Below are 13,109 nucleotides of genomic sequence, written 5' to 3' on the forward strand. Positions count from 1 at the left end.
AGCCCTCCTAAGGCTCGCCACTGCCGCTCCAGGTCCACTGTGACGGGGAGCCGAGAGGCCTCCTGGTCCCCAGAGGCCACGATGGAATTCAACCTTCGTTCTAATTCTAATTCTCTTCAAAAGACATTTGTGCTGAACTGCAGGGTGACCTCTTGTCTCCAAGGCTGAAACCATAAAAGTAATTTCATCTGATTCCAGGCTGATGTGACCTCCCATCTGCCAAGGTCAAATAGCAGAGTCGCAATCTTCCACTCCACCTTGACTGGCTGCAAATCTCAACTGGCTGCAGCGGGCACAGCCGGGCATCTCCGGGGCTTCCTTGGGTCTTTGCACTGGGCTACCGCCCGCTGGTCCCGGTGTTTTTATGAGCAGTTAGGCAGAACCCGATTCATGATCCCACCAGACTGGAAGCTTCTTGAGGACAAGGAATGTGTCCATCAACTCTCTTCGATTGGAACCTCCCAAGCATTTAGCTCATGTGCTCTGCACACACTAAGCGCTCAGTCAATACCATCGATCGAATGACTGCCTGATTTTGGACCATCCAGAGCTCTGCAGGATCCTCTTCTCTCCCCATTCCTCCTTCCCCCACCTCCAAGTCTCTTGCCCTCCCACCAACCTCCAAACATTTTGTTTTTTAGAAGGTTCAATTTGTCAGCCCCCAGAGCGGTGAACTGACTATTCTGAAGCCTGGTCTAGCTCAGAAGATCATCATCATCATTATCATGTTTGTTAAGCACTTACTATGTGTCAAGCACTGTTCTAAGCATTGGGGTAGATACAAGTTAATCAGGTTGGACCCAGTCCCTGTCTCACATAGGGCTAACAGTCTACGTAGGAGGGAGAATAATAATAATAATAATAATAATAATAATGGCATTTGTTAAGCACATACTATGTGCGAAGCACTGTTCTGAGCACTGGGGGGGGATACAAGGTGATCAGGTTGTCCCACGTGGGGCTCACACTCTTAATCCCCATTTTACAGATGAGGTAACTGAGGCTCAGAGAAGTTAAGTGACTTGCCCAAGGTCACACAGCAGATGTGGTGGAGCCAGAATTAGAACCCATGACCTCTGACTCCCAAGCCCGTGCTCTTTCCACTGAGCCATGCTGCTTCTCTAGGCAGGGGATCCCCATTTTACAGATGAGGGGTATGAGGTCCAGAGAAGTGAACTGCCTTGCCCTCAAGGTCACACAGCACAAGTGGCGGAGCTGGGACTAGAACCCAGATCCTCCGACATCCCGGCTCAGGCTCTTGAACACTACACCACATTGATCCTTTATGAAGATGTTCTTAAAAGAGAACAGAACAGCCTGAAACTTGTAGGACCGAGGCACTAAAATAGGAGATTGAATTAACTCCAGGGCAAAGGGAATGAAAAGGAAAGCCTGGACCCTTATCTAGAGCTTGTTTCTCCCACCTCAATGGGGAGCCCCAAAGAATTTGTCTCCGCCTTCTTCTGGAAGGGAGAGGTCTCGAGGCAGTAATATTTAAGGACAGCTATTGCTGGACCAGTCAAGCCACTGGAGATGGTCCAAGGGATAAATGAAAGCAGCCCTCAGGTCACTCCAAAAAGCTCGTGTCGGCTATGACTTTTACCCTTCTTCCTCCCCTACCCTTTCCTCCAAAGCAGCTCCGTCCAGGTGGGCAGGCCTGCATTTCCCCAGCTGGGTCTCTCCCCAACTCTCCCCTGGAGGGGTGGGAAGGAGGAGGAACCAGCAGAAGGGAAACTGGGTCAGTTTCCTGGTCAGGCGACAGTTAACCTTAAATCCTGGCCCAATCCACCACCGGGTGCTGGACTGAACCAGGGGGAGAATACATTGGGGGACACTGGCACAAGGAGAAAGCTTGTGCCCTGCAAAAAGCCAAGCTGATCCATGGGCAAAGGGTGCGAAGTTTGGAGCAAAACATTGGAGGAGCTTCTTGTCCTCCCAGGAAGGACATCCCTGGAGTCCATTTCCCATTCTGCCCATGAAGAAGAGCTGGGAGGCAGACCTGTAATAGGTATGTCAGGAGGAGAAAAGTTCCCAATAAAAGAATGGGCTGTCTTCTAATAGATGCTGTCTCCACGGGGGCCCAATCTCCAACTGGAAACATTCTAGGCCCGATCTGCTGGAGTTTCGGCAGTTACACAATTTTGCCCTTGGGTTTCTAACGGGGGACGTTTTCCAAGACGGATTTGGAAACGGAAGGCGACTCGCTCTGCCATCTGGGTCCGCCTCCCCTCCCCGTGCTGCTGGGTGATCTTTGCGGACCTTTAATTGGCACCCCTGAGGCTCTGCTTTTTTTCCCCGACTGCTCCTGCATTTTCCTTCTGACCAATCATCCTTTTCTCCCCCGCTCCCTCGCCTGGCACCCCTTCGCTGGCCCCCGTGCTGCTCCAGCCCCCTCTCAGCCTCTAAAATCTCGCCCTCAAACCGGGGAGGAAGCCACAGATTACCAGAAGGAAAAGGGGGGTGGGGGCCCAGGGCAACATCCAACTCTAGGCCTTCCCTCCCAAAGGGAAAGTTGGAGACTCAGAGTCGGGGTGACTGCAGAGTTGGGTTCCCCGCAGAGAACCCAAGAAGCAAGAGGTGACTTGAGGTGACTATACCTCTGACACCTTCTCTCGGAAGACTTTTCCAAATCCCTAGCAAGTCCCAGTGGGGGGGAGCCAAGAGCCATCTGAGACACAGCCGGTGTTTTCATCCTGTTCCTCCTCCTCATGCTCCCCCCACCCCCGACTCCTGCCAGAGCGCAGACCCTTCAGGGAGGCCTCGACTCACTGGCATGGACCTGCAGGTAGCACTTGGAGCAGGAAATCAGGAAACTCGTTCCATCTTCACCGATGTACGAGTTGGCAGGAAGAGGCTCTATGTTTTCGCCACTTGAGGTAAAGCACATCTCAGGGATCAGGGGCTTGGTCTTCTGGCCACACTTGGAGAGCTGGAGTAAGGAGGAGCCCTCTGCAGCGGAAGCTTGGGACCCCTCTTTGTCTGCCTGGGAGGGCTTAAAGGAGAAGAGTTCATTAGTGCCTAGCCAGGTCTTCCCTTGGCCCTCTACCTTGACAACATTGCTAAAATCCACCCTTTCCTCTCCATCCAAACTGCTACCATGTTAATTCAAGCGCTTATCCTATCCTGTCTTGATCACTCCATCAGCTTTTTTGCTGACCTCCCTGCCTCCTGTCTCTCCCCACTCCAGTCCATACTTCACTCTGCTGCCCGGATCATTTTTCTAAAAGGCCTTCCCCAAAGAGGCCTTCCTCTTTTCCCCGGCTTACTCCACCCTCAGTCCCACAACACTTATGTACATATCTGTCGATCTTTTCAAGAGAGACCAAGAAGGCGCAATCAGAGAAATAGGAGGAGAACCAGGAGAGAAGAGTGTGAGGGAAGCTGAGGTTAGATAATGGTCCAAGAAAAAGGGGGCGGTCCAAGAATCTAAGGCTGCTGAGAGTTCTAGGAGGATTAGGATGGAGTAGAGGCCGTCAGATTTGCAAGAACATCACTGCTGACTGTAGAGAGGGCTGTTTATGTGGAGTGAAGGGGGAGGAAACCAGATTGGAGGGGGCCAAGGAGAGAAATGAAAGAGAGCATGTGGGGACAGTGGGTATAAACAACTCTCTCAAGGAGTTTGGAGAGGAACGGTAGGAAGGAGATGGAGCGATAACTGGAGGGAGCCGTGGGGTCAAAGGTGGGTTTAAGAGACCATTTAGTCCACGCTAGCCAACAAGGTGCCATCACTGCTAAGCGGTGCCCTTCTTGGTCAGTCATGGCTCCTCCTAAGGTGCCTGGAAAGAGGCCTGCTTAGTGCAATGCACCCGACATGGTGCAGTCACTGCAGCAAAGCCCAAATGGCTCCCTGGCAGAGTGAAAGGCTCAGTGCTCCTCCCAGAGTACCACCAGGGAGCAACCTGTGACTCCAAGAAATTAAGATGAAATTTCCAAGGGTTCAAGATCAGTTCAAGACCCACATATGCTCCAGAAGAATCAAAGCAAAATTTCCCTCTCGTTCCCCCACCGTCTCAATTTTGGCATCTCCTCTCTTGCTTTTTCAGCAAGCAAAATCTCTGGAAGGAGATTTCAAGGTTCTTGGTAGTGAATCAGGAATTTGATGAAAAAACAACAACAAAAAAAAACCCTGGCACCAACAATTTAGCGACTCCCACCTCTCTCTCCTGCCTGCCCAGGCAGCTTTTTTCTTTAATCCATAGATTTGGGGCCTACGGAAGGAACGAGGTTGCATTTCTTTCAAGATCCAGAACCCTCGGGTGGGACCTGGCTCTGGCCCACCTGGTGCCGTTCCTAGGTTCAGATCTGAGAAGGAGGCAAAGGCAAGGCTCACACAGAAACGGTCCATTTGCCGAGGAGCCCGTGGGACAGGCCTCTGTACAAACAGCTGGGGGGGGCGACCTAGGAGTTGCGAAAGACACATTCCACTGGTGAAGCAAAACCCTCCTCTCTCTCCTACGGTACTGACCGTATGCCACTGGTGGGAGGGGGAAGGGGATGGCATACAGACATGCCGGTGTTTGCAGCACTGTGCATCTATGTCTTCTGGCCATCACCTCCTGGCCCCAGTGTGTCAGACTGTTATGTCTTGCTCCTCCCAACCCCTGGACCCCTACAGATGCAGCCATGGCAGTTAAGGCGCTAGAGGGCCAGACGTCGTTCGACAAAGCTACATGCCCCAAGTCTCCTGTCTCTAGCCTGGCTTGGTTTTAGAGTTTGAGGAGTTCAGCTGCACACAGTCCCTGCAGGTAGGAAAACTGGGTGCCTTACACCAAGTCTCCTAGAACCCGGCAGCATCTTTCAGCCATGGGATGGCAAGGAATACATTTGACGCAGACAGCCAGGCCTCTTCTCAGCAAATGCCCCATGATGAACCAGGCCCAAGCACACATGCTTTAACACGGTTCTCTCATTCATTCATTTATTCAATCATATTTATTGAGCGCTTGCTGTGTGCAGGGCACTGTACTAAGTGCTTGGAAAGTACAATTCGGCCACAGATAGAGACAATCCCTTCCCAACAATGGGCTCACAGTCTAGAAGGGGGAGACAGACAACAAAACAAAACAAGTAGACAGGGTGTCTTGATTGGCATCTCCCCCTATCCTCTCGTGAGCCCAGGACTTGGGCTCTGCCTAAAAACAGGCTTTAAATCCTGGTTTAAAAGGAAAATGGGGAATCTGTCCATCGGCCCAGTGGCGCCTTCCCATCCCACAGCCTCCCTCGAACTACAAAATGCCACTTTGGCAAGATGAAAAAGCCAGCATTCTGGGTGCTCTTCACCCACTCCTATGAAGACAAGTCAAGTAGGAACATCCTGACTCTACCACTTGCCTGTTATGAGACCTGGGGCAAGTCACTTAACTTATCTACACCACAGTTTCCTCTACTGTAAAATGGGGATCCAATACCTGTTCTCCCTTTCACTTAGGCTGTGAGCCCCATGTCAGCTCGACTGATCTGTATCTACCCCAGTGCTTACTTAGGTCAGTGTGAAACACAGTGAGCACTTAACAAATACTACTTAAAACAAAACCAACCAACATATAAAAAACCTAAACCCAACAAATTCTCCAAGAGGGCAGCATTCCTTCTCTACTCGGTCAGGGGAGGCCTTCCAGAGCCTGTGTCGCGGCCTCCGCTTGGTTCAGGAAAGGAAATGGCCTTTCAGGATCTGGGACAACTGGATACACGAGGCTGCCCAAACTCTCCTGAGAGGATTGTTTCAAGTCAGTGGAAGCCACAAACAGCTCAGAAACAGAGAGACAAATGAAAGGCTACAAAAAAAGCCAGTCGTCAGCAGTTCTGCTGGCCCCATCTGATGGGTCTAAGGGTCAGGGATTACCTGGTTGTATGGGCAGAAGAGAGTGCAGACGGCACAATATGGCTCAGTCAGGGCGGCAGCTGCATTGAATTTCCTCTCCGCCTGGAAGTTGTGCACTTTGTTCTTCCACTGGAGGGAAAGCAAAGACTTCAAGGCCTCCGGATCACTCACATCTTCCTCCCCGGAGAAAGGAAACGCTTCTGGAGAAAATGAGCAATGGGTGGGAGGGCATGGGAGGAGAAAAAATGGAGGGAAGAGGGGGATCTCAGGGGAGAGGAAAAAATCAAGGGAGGGGAGAGAGGGGGACAGAGGGGGGAGAGGAGGAGAGAGCCTTTAGTACTGGTAAGATTCGCAGACCACCAAAAGGAAAAGCAGCAAGGGGCAGGGACCATACTGGGCCCCTTGCTCGTGACATGCCTGGATGGATGGCCCAGAAGGTTCCTTGGGGTGGCCAAAAGGAGATTTCCATCTGCCTCTGGAGCGTGGCAGCCTGACATGAGCTTCAGGCAGCCAGGACTGTGTACCAGCCTCCATTTAGCAGAAGGCCACCATACCCAGGCAACCTGCCCCAACCCTCCCTCCCCTTCCCCGACTCTCCCCAGATATCACCTGGCATTGAAAGAGTCACACCATGCTTCTGGAAGGGGTCATTATTCTTGGTAGGGGAGATGGGACTGGGGAGGCGTGACACAAAGATGGGGAGAAAAGAGCCAGAATAACAGGGACTGGGAGTAGAGATTTCTCAGACACAACAATAATAATGGTAATTGTGGTGCTTGCTAAGCATTTGCTATGTGCCAAGTGCTATACTCAGCACCAGGATAGATCCAAGATAAATCGAGCCAGACGCAGTCCCTGTCCCTCATGGGGCTCACAAACTAGGGTAGAGGGAGAACAGGTGGCTTCATCTCCCTTGTCAGATGAGGAAAGTGAGACCCTGAGAAGTGAAGTGACTCGCCCAAAGTCACACAGCAAGGCACGTGGCAGAGCTGAACAAGAAGCCAAGTCCTCTGACTCCCAGGCGCACACTCTTTCCACTAGGCCACACAGCTCCTCAGACACTTCAACCCTACTTCCCCCAGCAACCTTTGAGAAGGTGGGAAGCCTATTCCAGGTGACTGCACTCCAGGCTCTGACCAGTTCGACGAGGTTGAAACAAAACTGCCAGCATTAAACCCGCCTGGAGTATGCAGCAACGAGCCAACCCCCTCCGTGCCTTCACCCATCGTGCCCATTTGATGTCCACCTCCAGGGAAGTGATAAGAATAATAATAATAATGGTATTTGTTAAGCATTTACTATGCGCCAAGCACTGTTCTAAGCACTGGGGTAGATACAAGGTTATCAGATTGTACCATGTGGGGCTCACAGTCTTAATCCCCATTTTACAAATGAGGTAACTGAGGCACAGACAAGTGGTGGAGCCGGGATTAGATCCCGCAACCTCTGACTCTCAAGCCCAGGCTCTTTCCACTAATCCACACTGCTTCTCTAAAAAGGAAAGGCAGGGCAGGATGAGCCCCAGGCACATCTGCAGAAGTGGACCCTGGGAAAATGAGGCCCCAGTCCTGGGGAGATGCGACAGGAACACCGGGGCCGTCTCAAAGTGACTTTGTCGGCAGGAAGTCTCAAACTACCAATCGATGGGTCCACTTCAGGGAAACCAGAGGCAGCCTAGCCCACCCGGCTCCTGGCCCTGACAGCTTGTCACCAAACGGGTATTTAATTGCTTTGATTACTAAGTGCACTCTCTCCATTCCCTCGGGTCTCATTGCCCGTGCTTCCTGCCCGGAGGAGATACCCGAACGTGGCTCGGCCTGCAAGGCTCGGTGGCGCTTCCTATCCAGGCGGAGGGCGTTCTTGAAGAACAAAACCTGAATCTCTTCTGAAATACAAAGTGGGATCAGTGCAACCGACTGATGGCTTTTGTTCCCTCCTTGTTTTAGGGTGTTAAGGGATGGGGGCGCTGGGCCTCCAGCCCCCTCTCTCCAAGACCCCCTCCCTGTGACCTCTGACTTAAGAGATCCCGCTCTGGAAGCAGAGAAGAGGTGTGACCCTCTCATCTCCTGGGGGGCCCTAACCTCAGGGTCACCCCCAAAGGAGAAGTGGCCTCTTGGCGTGGGCCTAGAGAGCAGAAGGCTTGGGCAGCCCCATCCCATTGAGGGAGAGGGAGAGGGGGAGAGGGGGAGAGGGGGAGAGGGGGAGCGGGAGAGAGGGAGGGAGAGGGAGAGGGGGAGGGGGAGGGGGAGCGGGAGCGGGAGCGGGAGCGGGAGAGGGAGAGGGAGAGGGAGGGAGAGAGAGAGAGAGAGAGAGAGAGAGAGAGGGAGAGAGAGAGAGAGTGTGTGTGTGTGTGTGTGTGTGTGTTGGGGGGCGGGGGGTGTGCAAGAAGAGAACACAAGCTCTGTCTGTGGATAAACTCCAGCAATTTAATCCCTGGGTTGGGGGTGGGGGTTAGGGGGAGAGGAGATAACTGCAGTAGTTCTGACCAGGTGCCTTTTTCCAGCCCTCAAACTGGATTTGGGCTTTGGGTGGTTGGGGCTGAGGGGGGCTTTCCATTTGACCGACGGATTCCGAAAGCCACTTAAACGGAGGGAGGTAAATGGCCTCGAAGAACTCCAGTACAGAATTCTGTGACCAGCCTTGTGCCCCCTGAGTATTAAAAGGACATAGCTCTCTCTCGCCCCCACCTCCCTGCCAGCCCTTGACTATTTCCTTCTCCGAAAAAATCACTCTTGTCCCTGGCTAGCAAGCAGCTTGGCCCCCAACCGATTGGGCTGCCTGACAGCCTTGTGGCTCAACCCCACGGGAAATGGCAGTGTTTGCGCAGAAAGCCATTCCCAGGTTTTGAGACTTACAGAACAAGGTCTGGGAGCACAATCCAGGAGGTCAGACCGCTGGGAAAACCTCTAATGAGCTTCCTCCAGCAAAGCAATCTGGTGCTTATTACTAAGTTTTTCTTCTAAACAAAACAACAATTTGGGGTAGTTCTCTTGGTTTCTTTCTCCTGTAAGGCAGCTGGAAGGTCTTCTAGACTAGCTTATTTCTACTGGTTGGAATTTATTCCCAGGGAAGCAGCGTGGCTCAGTGGAAAGAGCACGGACTTGGGAGTCAGAGGTCATGGGTTCAAATCCCGGCTCCTCCAATTGTCAGCTGTGTGACTTTAGGCAAGTCACAACTTCTCTGTGCCTCAGTTACCTCATCTGTAAAATGGGGATTAAGACTGTGAGCCCCACGTGGGACAACCTGATCACTCTGTATCCCCCCAGCGCTTAGAACAGTGCTCTGCACATAGTAAATGCTTAAATGCCATTATTATTATTATTATTATTAATAGTGAAAAGGCAATTTCCTCTGCTGAGTTAAGCAGCGCAGCCTAATGGAGAGAATTCAGGCCTGGGAGTCAGAGGACCCGGGTTCTAATTCCTGCTCCACCACTGGCCTGCTGGGGGACCTTGGGCCAGTGCCTTTTTTTTTTTAAATGGTATTCATTATATGCTTATTACGTGCCAGGCCCTATACTAAGCGCTGGGGTAGATACAAGCTAATCAGGTTGGACGCAGTCCCTGTCCCACATGGAACTCAGTCAATCCCCATTTTACAAATGAGGGAACTGAGGCATAGAGAAGTGAAATGACTTGCCCAAGGTCACACAATAGACAAGTGGCAGAGCCAGGATTAGAACCCAGGTACTCTGACTCACAGGCCCATGCTCTATCCACTAGGCAATGCTGCTTCTCACTTTGCTTTTTTAAAAAATATATATAGTATTTGTTAAGTGTTTGCTATGTGTCAAACATTGTTCTAAGTGCTGAAATAGGTACAAGTTAATCAGGTTGGACACAGCCCCATGCGGGACAGGGGCTCACAGTCCAAGTAGGGGGGAGAAATGTCACGGAATCCCTATTTTACAGTTGAAGAAACTGAGGCACAGAGAAGTTAAGTGGCAGAGCTGGGATTAGAACCCAGGGCCTTTCGACTACCAAACCAGACTCTTTCCACTAGTCCACACTACTTCACTGGGTCTCAGTTTCTTCTCATCTGAAAAATGGGCATTTGATACCTAGTCTCCCTCCCACTTTGACTGTGAGCAGAAGACGGACTGTGACCGACCCGATTACCTGGTATCTGCCCCAGCACTTAGAACAATGCTTGGCTCAAAGTAAGCACTTAAAACACCACAGTGATCATTAGTAGTAGAAGTAATAAAGGCAAAAAAAGGCCTGTCCTTCAAAGAGCAGCTTGAATGTCCAGATCCTCAACTTCGAAAATAGCGATGACTGCGGCATTTGTTAAATGTTCACTATATGCTAACTGCTAGGGTAGATCTAGGATAATCAGTTCAGGCATGGTCCCTGTACCCCCATCGGGCTCCCAATGTAAGGGGGAGGGAGGAGAGGTATCTCATCCCCATTTTCCAGAGGAAACAAGCAAGGCCCAGAGAAGCCAAGTGACCAGCCCAAGGTCCCAAGTCCCAAAATGGCAAAGACAAGATTGGAATCCAGATCTCCCGACTCTCGCCACAAGGCCATGCTACTTTCCCTTGCAACCCCACCTGGATATGACAACTTGCCCTGCCCTATCAATAGCTCACGTGGCTATAAGCTCTCGCCCCGGGGCCAACCCCGCCCCTGGGCGCTCACCGTCATCACTCGAGGTGTCCTGTTTGACGACTGACAGTGGGGATCGGGTCGGTGGTTTACCGAGCGGGTGGCGCCGACTCTTCTTGATCTCCATCTTCAATTTGGAGAACGTGGCAGAAGCCTGTAACCAGACAAGCCCACAGACAAGGAGAGGGCCATGAGGGATGGCAGAAAAGAGGGGGCCCATCCTGGCTTCTGCTGGCACCTTCTTCCTTAGGGCCTACAAGCCCCCAACCCAACCCACCATCTTGGCAATAGGCTAATATGGCTCTCAACCAGGATTCTACAAGTGGCTGTCCCCGGCCAGTCAAATGCCCCAGGCCTGGATGGCCAAGAATCTGGAAACCTTGCCCTGTAAGGGTAGGGCAGTCGAGCCAGCCTATGCCAAATGGTTCATTCTCCTGAAACAGGCTGCTCCTCTCTGTGCAAGTTCAAGTTTGTTCCTCTGAGGGCCTGGGAGGGCCAGGGGGAGAGAATCACCAGCAGGGCCCAGGGCTTTCCCCAAATGCAATTTTTCCTGAAATCCCAATTATGCCACCGGGTGGCTCAGGCCCGGATTCCTCCCTGTCCTCCCCGGCTCGGGTAGATTTTTCGCCTACCTGCTCCTCCCTGGCTTCGGGGCTGATCTCTGCGTTCTCGGCCTCTCCGTTCTCATCCCCCTTCCCGGCAAGCTCCCCAAGGGCAGCCTGCTCTCTCCACGCCGGGCCCTTCTGCGTGGCAAACTGCTCAAATGCCTGCTGGCAAGACATGCGCTCTTTATCAAAGACCACTTTCTTGGACTGGGGAACCACGTAGAGCATGGGAATGATGGGGCGAGGCTTGAAGTCATCCTCTTCGCTCGGCCCCTCAGAAGGGAGGACCACATTGAGGGGGGCCGAGGGGAGATCCCCGGCCGAGGTGGTGGTGGCTGGAGCCAGCAAGGGGGGATCAAGAGTCGGGGGTGCTAGTGGAGGGGTCTCCTCCTCCGGGCGTGGAGGCAGTGGCTCAGGGGGGTGATGCTGCTGCTGCTGGTGATGGTGGTGTTGCCTCTTCTTTTTGTCACTCTTGGTTTTGGAGGGACGAGTCTTGGTCTGGGCGTCCCCTGGTCCGAGAGATACAAAGTTTCGTTATGAGCCTGAATCGATCCTTCCCCCAGGAGGATGTGAACCTGAAAATACTTACTACCCAAGGGCTACAAGCAATAGCCCAAACTCTTCACCTGGGCTAAGTCAGGGGCGTGGGGTGGCCCACGGCTAACCATGAGGATGGATATCCAAGGAGGGCTGCCGTCACCCCACGTTCCTCTCAGTGTCCCTCCGCCGCAACGGACAGTGCCCCAGACTGGGCTGACCCCACGGCTGCCACTGTAATGGCCTTGCTAGGGTCTGACGTTCTTACCCACGTGCCTGACTGTCAAATGTGTTTGGAAGCAAACAGCTACATCTCCTTATAGGCAGAGAAGTCAAGACCATCTCCAGCAGTGCGGAGGGGGCGGGGGAGGTGCCAAATGCCAGGGCTCAGACCACCTCCTCACCTGCCCCCTCTGTGCAAACTTGGCCTGGAAATAGGGTGGGTCCCCAGCAACTGGCTCCCTTTCAGATCGAACTTCACCAGCTCGATTGGCCTTGTGCCCAGGAGATGATTTACTTGTGGGGGTGCCAAAGTCAGGGGGTTATTTATTGGTGGGTGGCATGGAAAGGAAAAGGGAGGGGAGCCAGAGAATCACTTTCATCTGGGTACACGAAGGCTGGCCTCGATCTGATATAAACGAGATGAGTGTTTATTCTCAGGTGGTAAGCCCAGAATGAGGCCAATGGCTCCTGTGACCACCCCCTCCCCGGCCTGGTGAGGAATTGGCCCAGATAATAACCAGGTTTGGGCCTCGAGGGTTAAGGGGCTGAGACTGGCAGTCAGAGAGAGGGGAGAGAGAATGCACCTGCCTCACATCATCCCACCTTGGGCACCACAGAACTCCTGATTCATTGGCATTTCCAGTGGGGCCTTGGCTGTCAGGAAACCCTTCGGCAGCTTTCCCCTCAAGAACTGTAAGCTCCTTGTGGGCAAGAAACATGCCCACTGGACTCTCCCAAGCGCCTAGTACAGTGCTTTGAATATAGTAAGTGCTCAATAAATACCACTGATTGAATGAAAACAGGCTGAAAGACTGAGCCCCAGCGGAACCCAGTACAGGGTGTAGAGGTCAGACTCTTCCCTGGCATAACAATAGTAATAATAATGGTATTTGTTAAATGCTTACTATGTGCCAGGCACTGTTGTAAGCATTGGGTAGATACAAGATAATCTGGTTGGACACAGTCCCTGTCCCACTTGGGGCTCACAGTCTTAATCCCTATTTTACAGATTAGGGAACTGAGGCCCAGAGACGTGAAGTGACTTGCCCAGGATCACATAGCAGACAAGTGGACAGCAGTTCCCCACTCGCTCCAAAACCCACATCATCAGCCATAAGATCTTTCCAGACCAGCCTGAAAAGCATGAATCAAGTCCCAAATGGAACCCGGGGTGCTGCTCTCCACTCTCCCTGATGTCCCCTTCCTCGGTTGCAATCAGCAGACATTTGATCTGCGAGATGTTGACATCCTTAAGCATAAGTGGCAACCCACGACTTCCTCTGGGAGACGGAGGCCCCAATATTTTTCTAGAGCGAC

At 52.4% G+C, this 13,109-nt stretch overlaps 1 protein-coding gene across 3 annotated transcripts in view; it reads right to left on the bottom strand.

Moving 5' to 3' along the window:
• Positions 1-13,109, bottom strand: part of KDM4B (lysine demethylase 4B) — a 219,573-nt gene that overhangs the window by 19,294 nt on the left and 187,170 nt on the right. For 2 of the 3 annotated variants that reach the window (XM_038772312.1, XM_038772314.1), the window contains 4 exons: positions 11,061-11,542; positions 10,462-10,582; positions 5,843-6,021; positions 2,770-2,992 (listed from right to left, as the gene is read on the bottom strand). In XM_038772312.1, the coding sequence (XP_038628240.1) occupies positions 2,770-2,992; positions 5,843-6,021; positions 10,462-10,582; positions 11,061-11,542 (1,005 nt within the window). The remainder of the gene's footprint in view (positions 1-2,769; positions 2,993-5,842; positions 6,022-10,461; positions 10,583-11,060; positions 11,543-13,109) is intronic. The other variant, XM_038772313.1, reaches the window with a different exon arrangement.

The sequence above is a fragment of the Tachyglossus aculeatus genome, chromosome X1, assembly GCF_015852505.1.
Source record: "Tachyglossus aculeatus isolate mTacAcu1 chromosome X1, mTacAcu1.pri, whole genome shotgun sequence".
Lineage (NCBI taxonomy): Eukaryota > Metazoa > Chordata > Mammalia > Monotremata > Tachyglossidae > Tachyglossus > Tachyglossus aculeatus.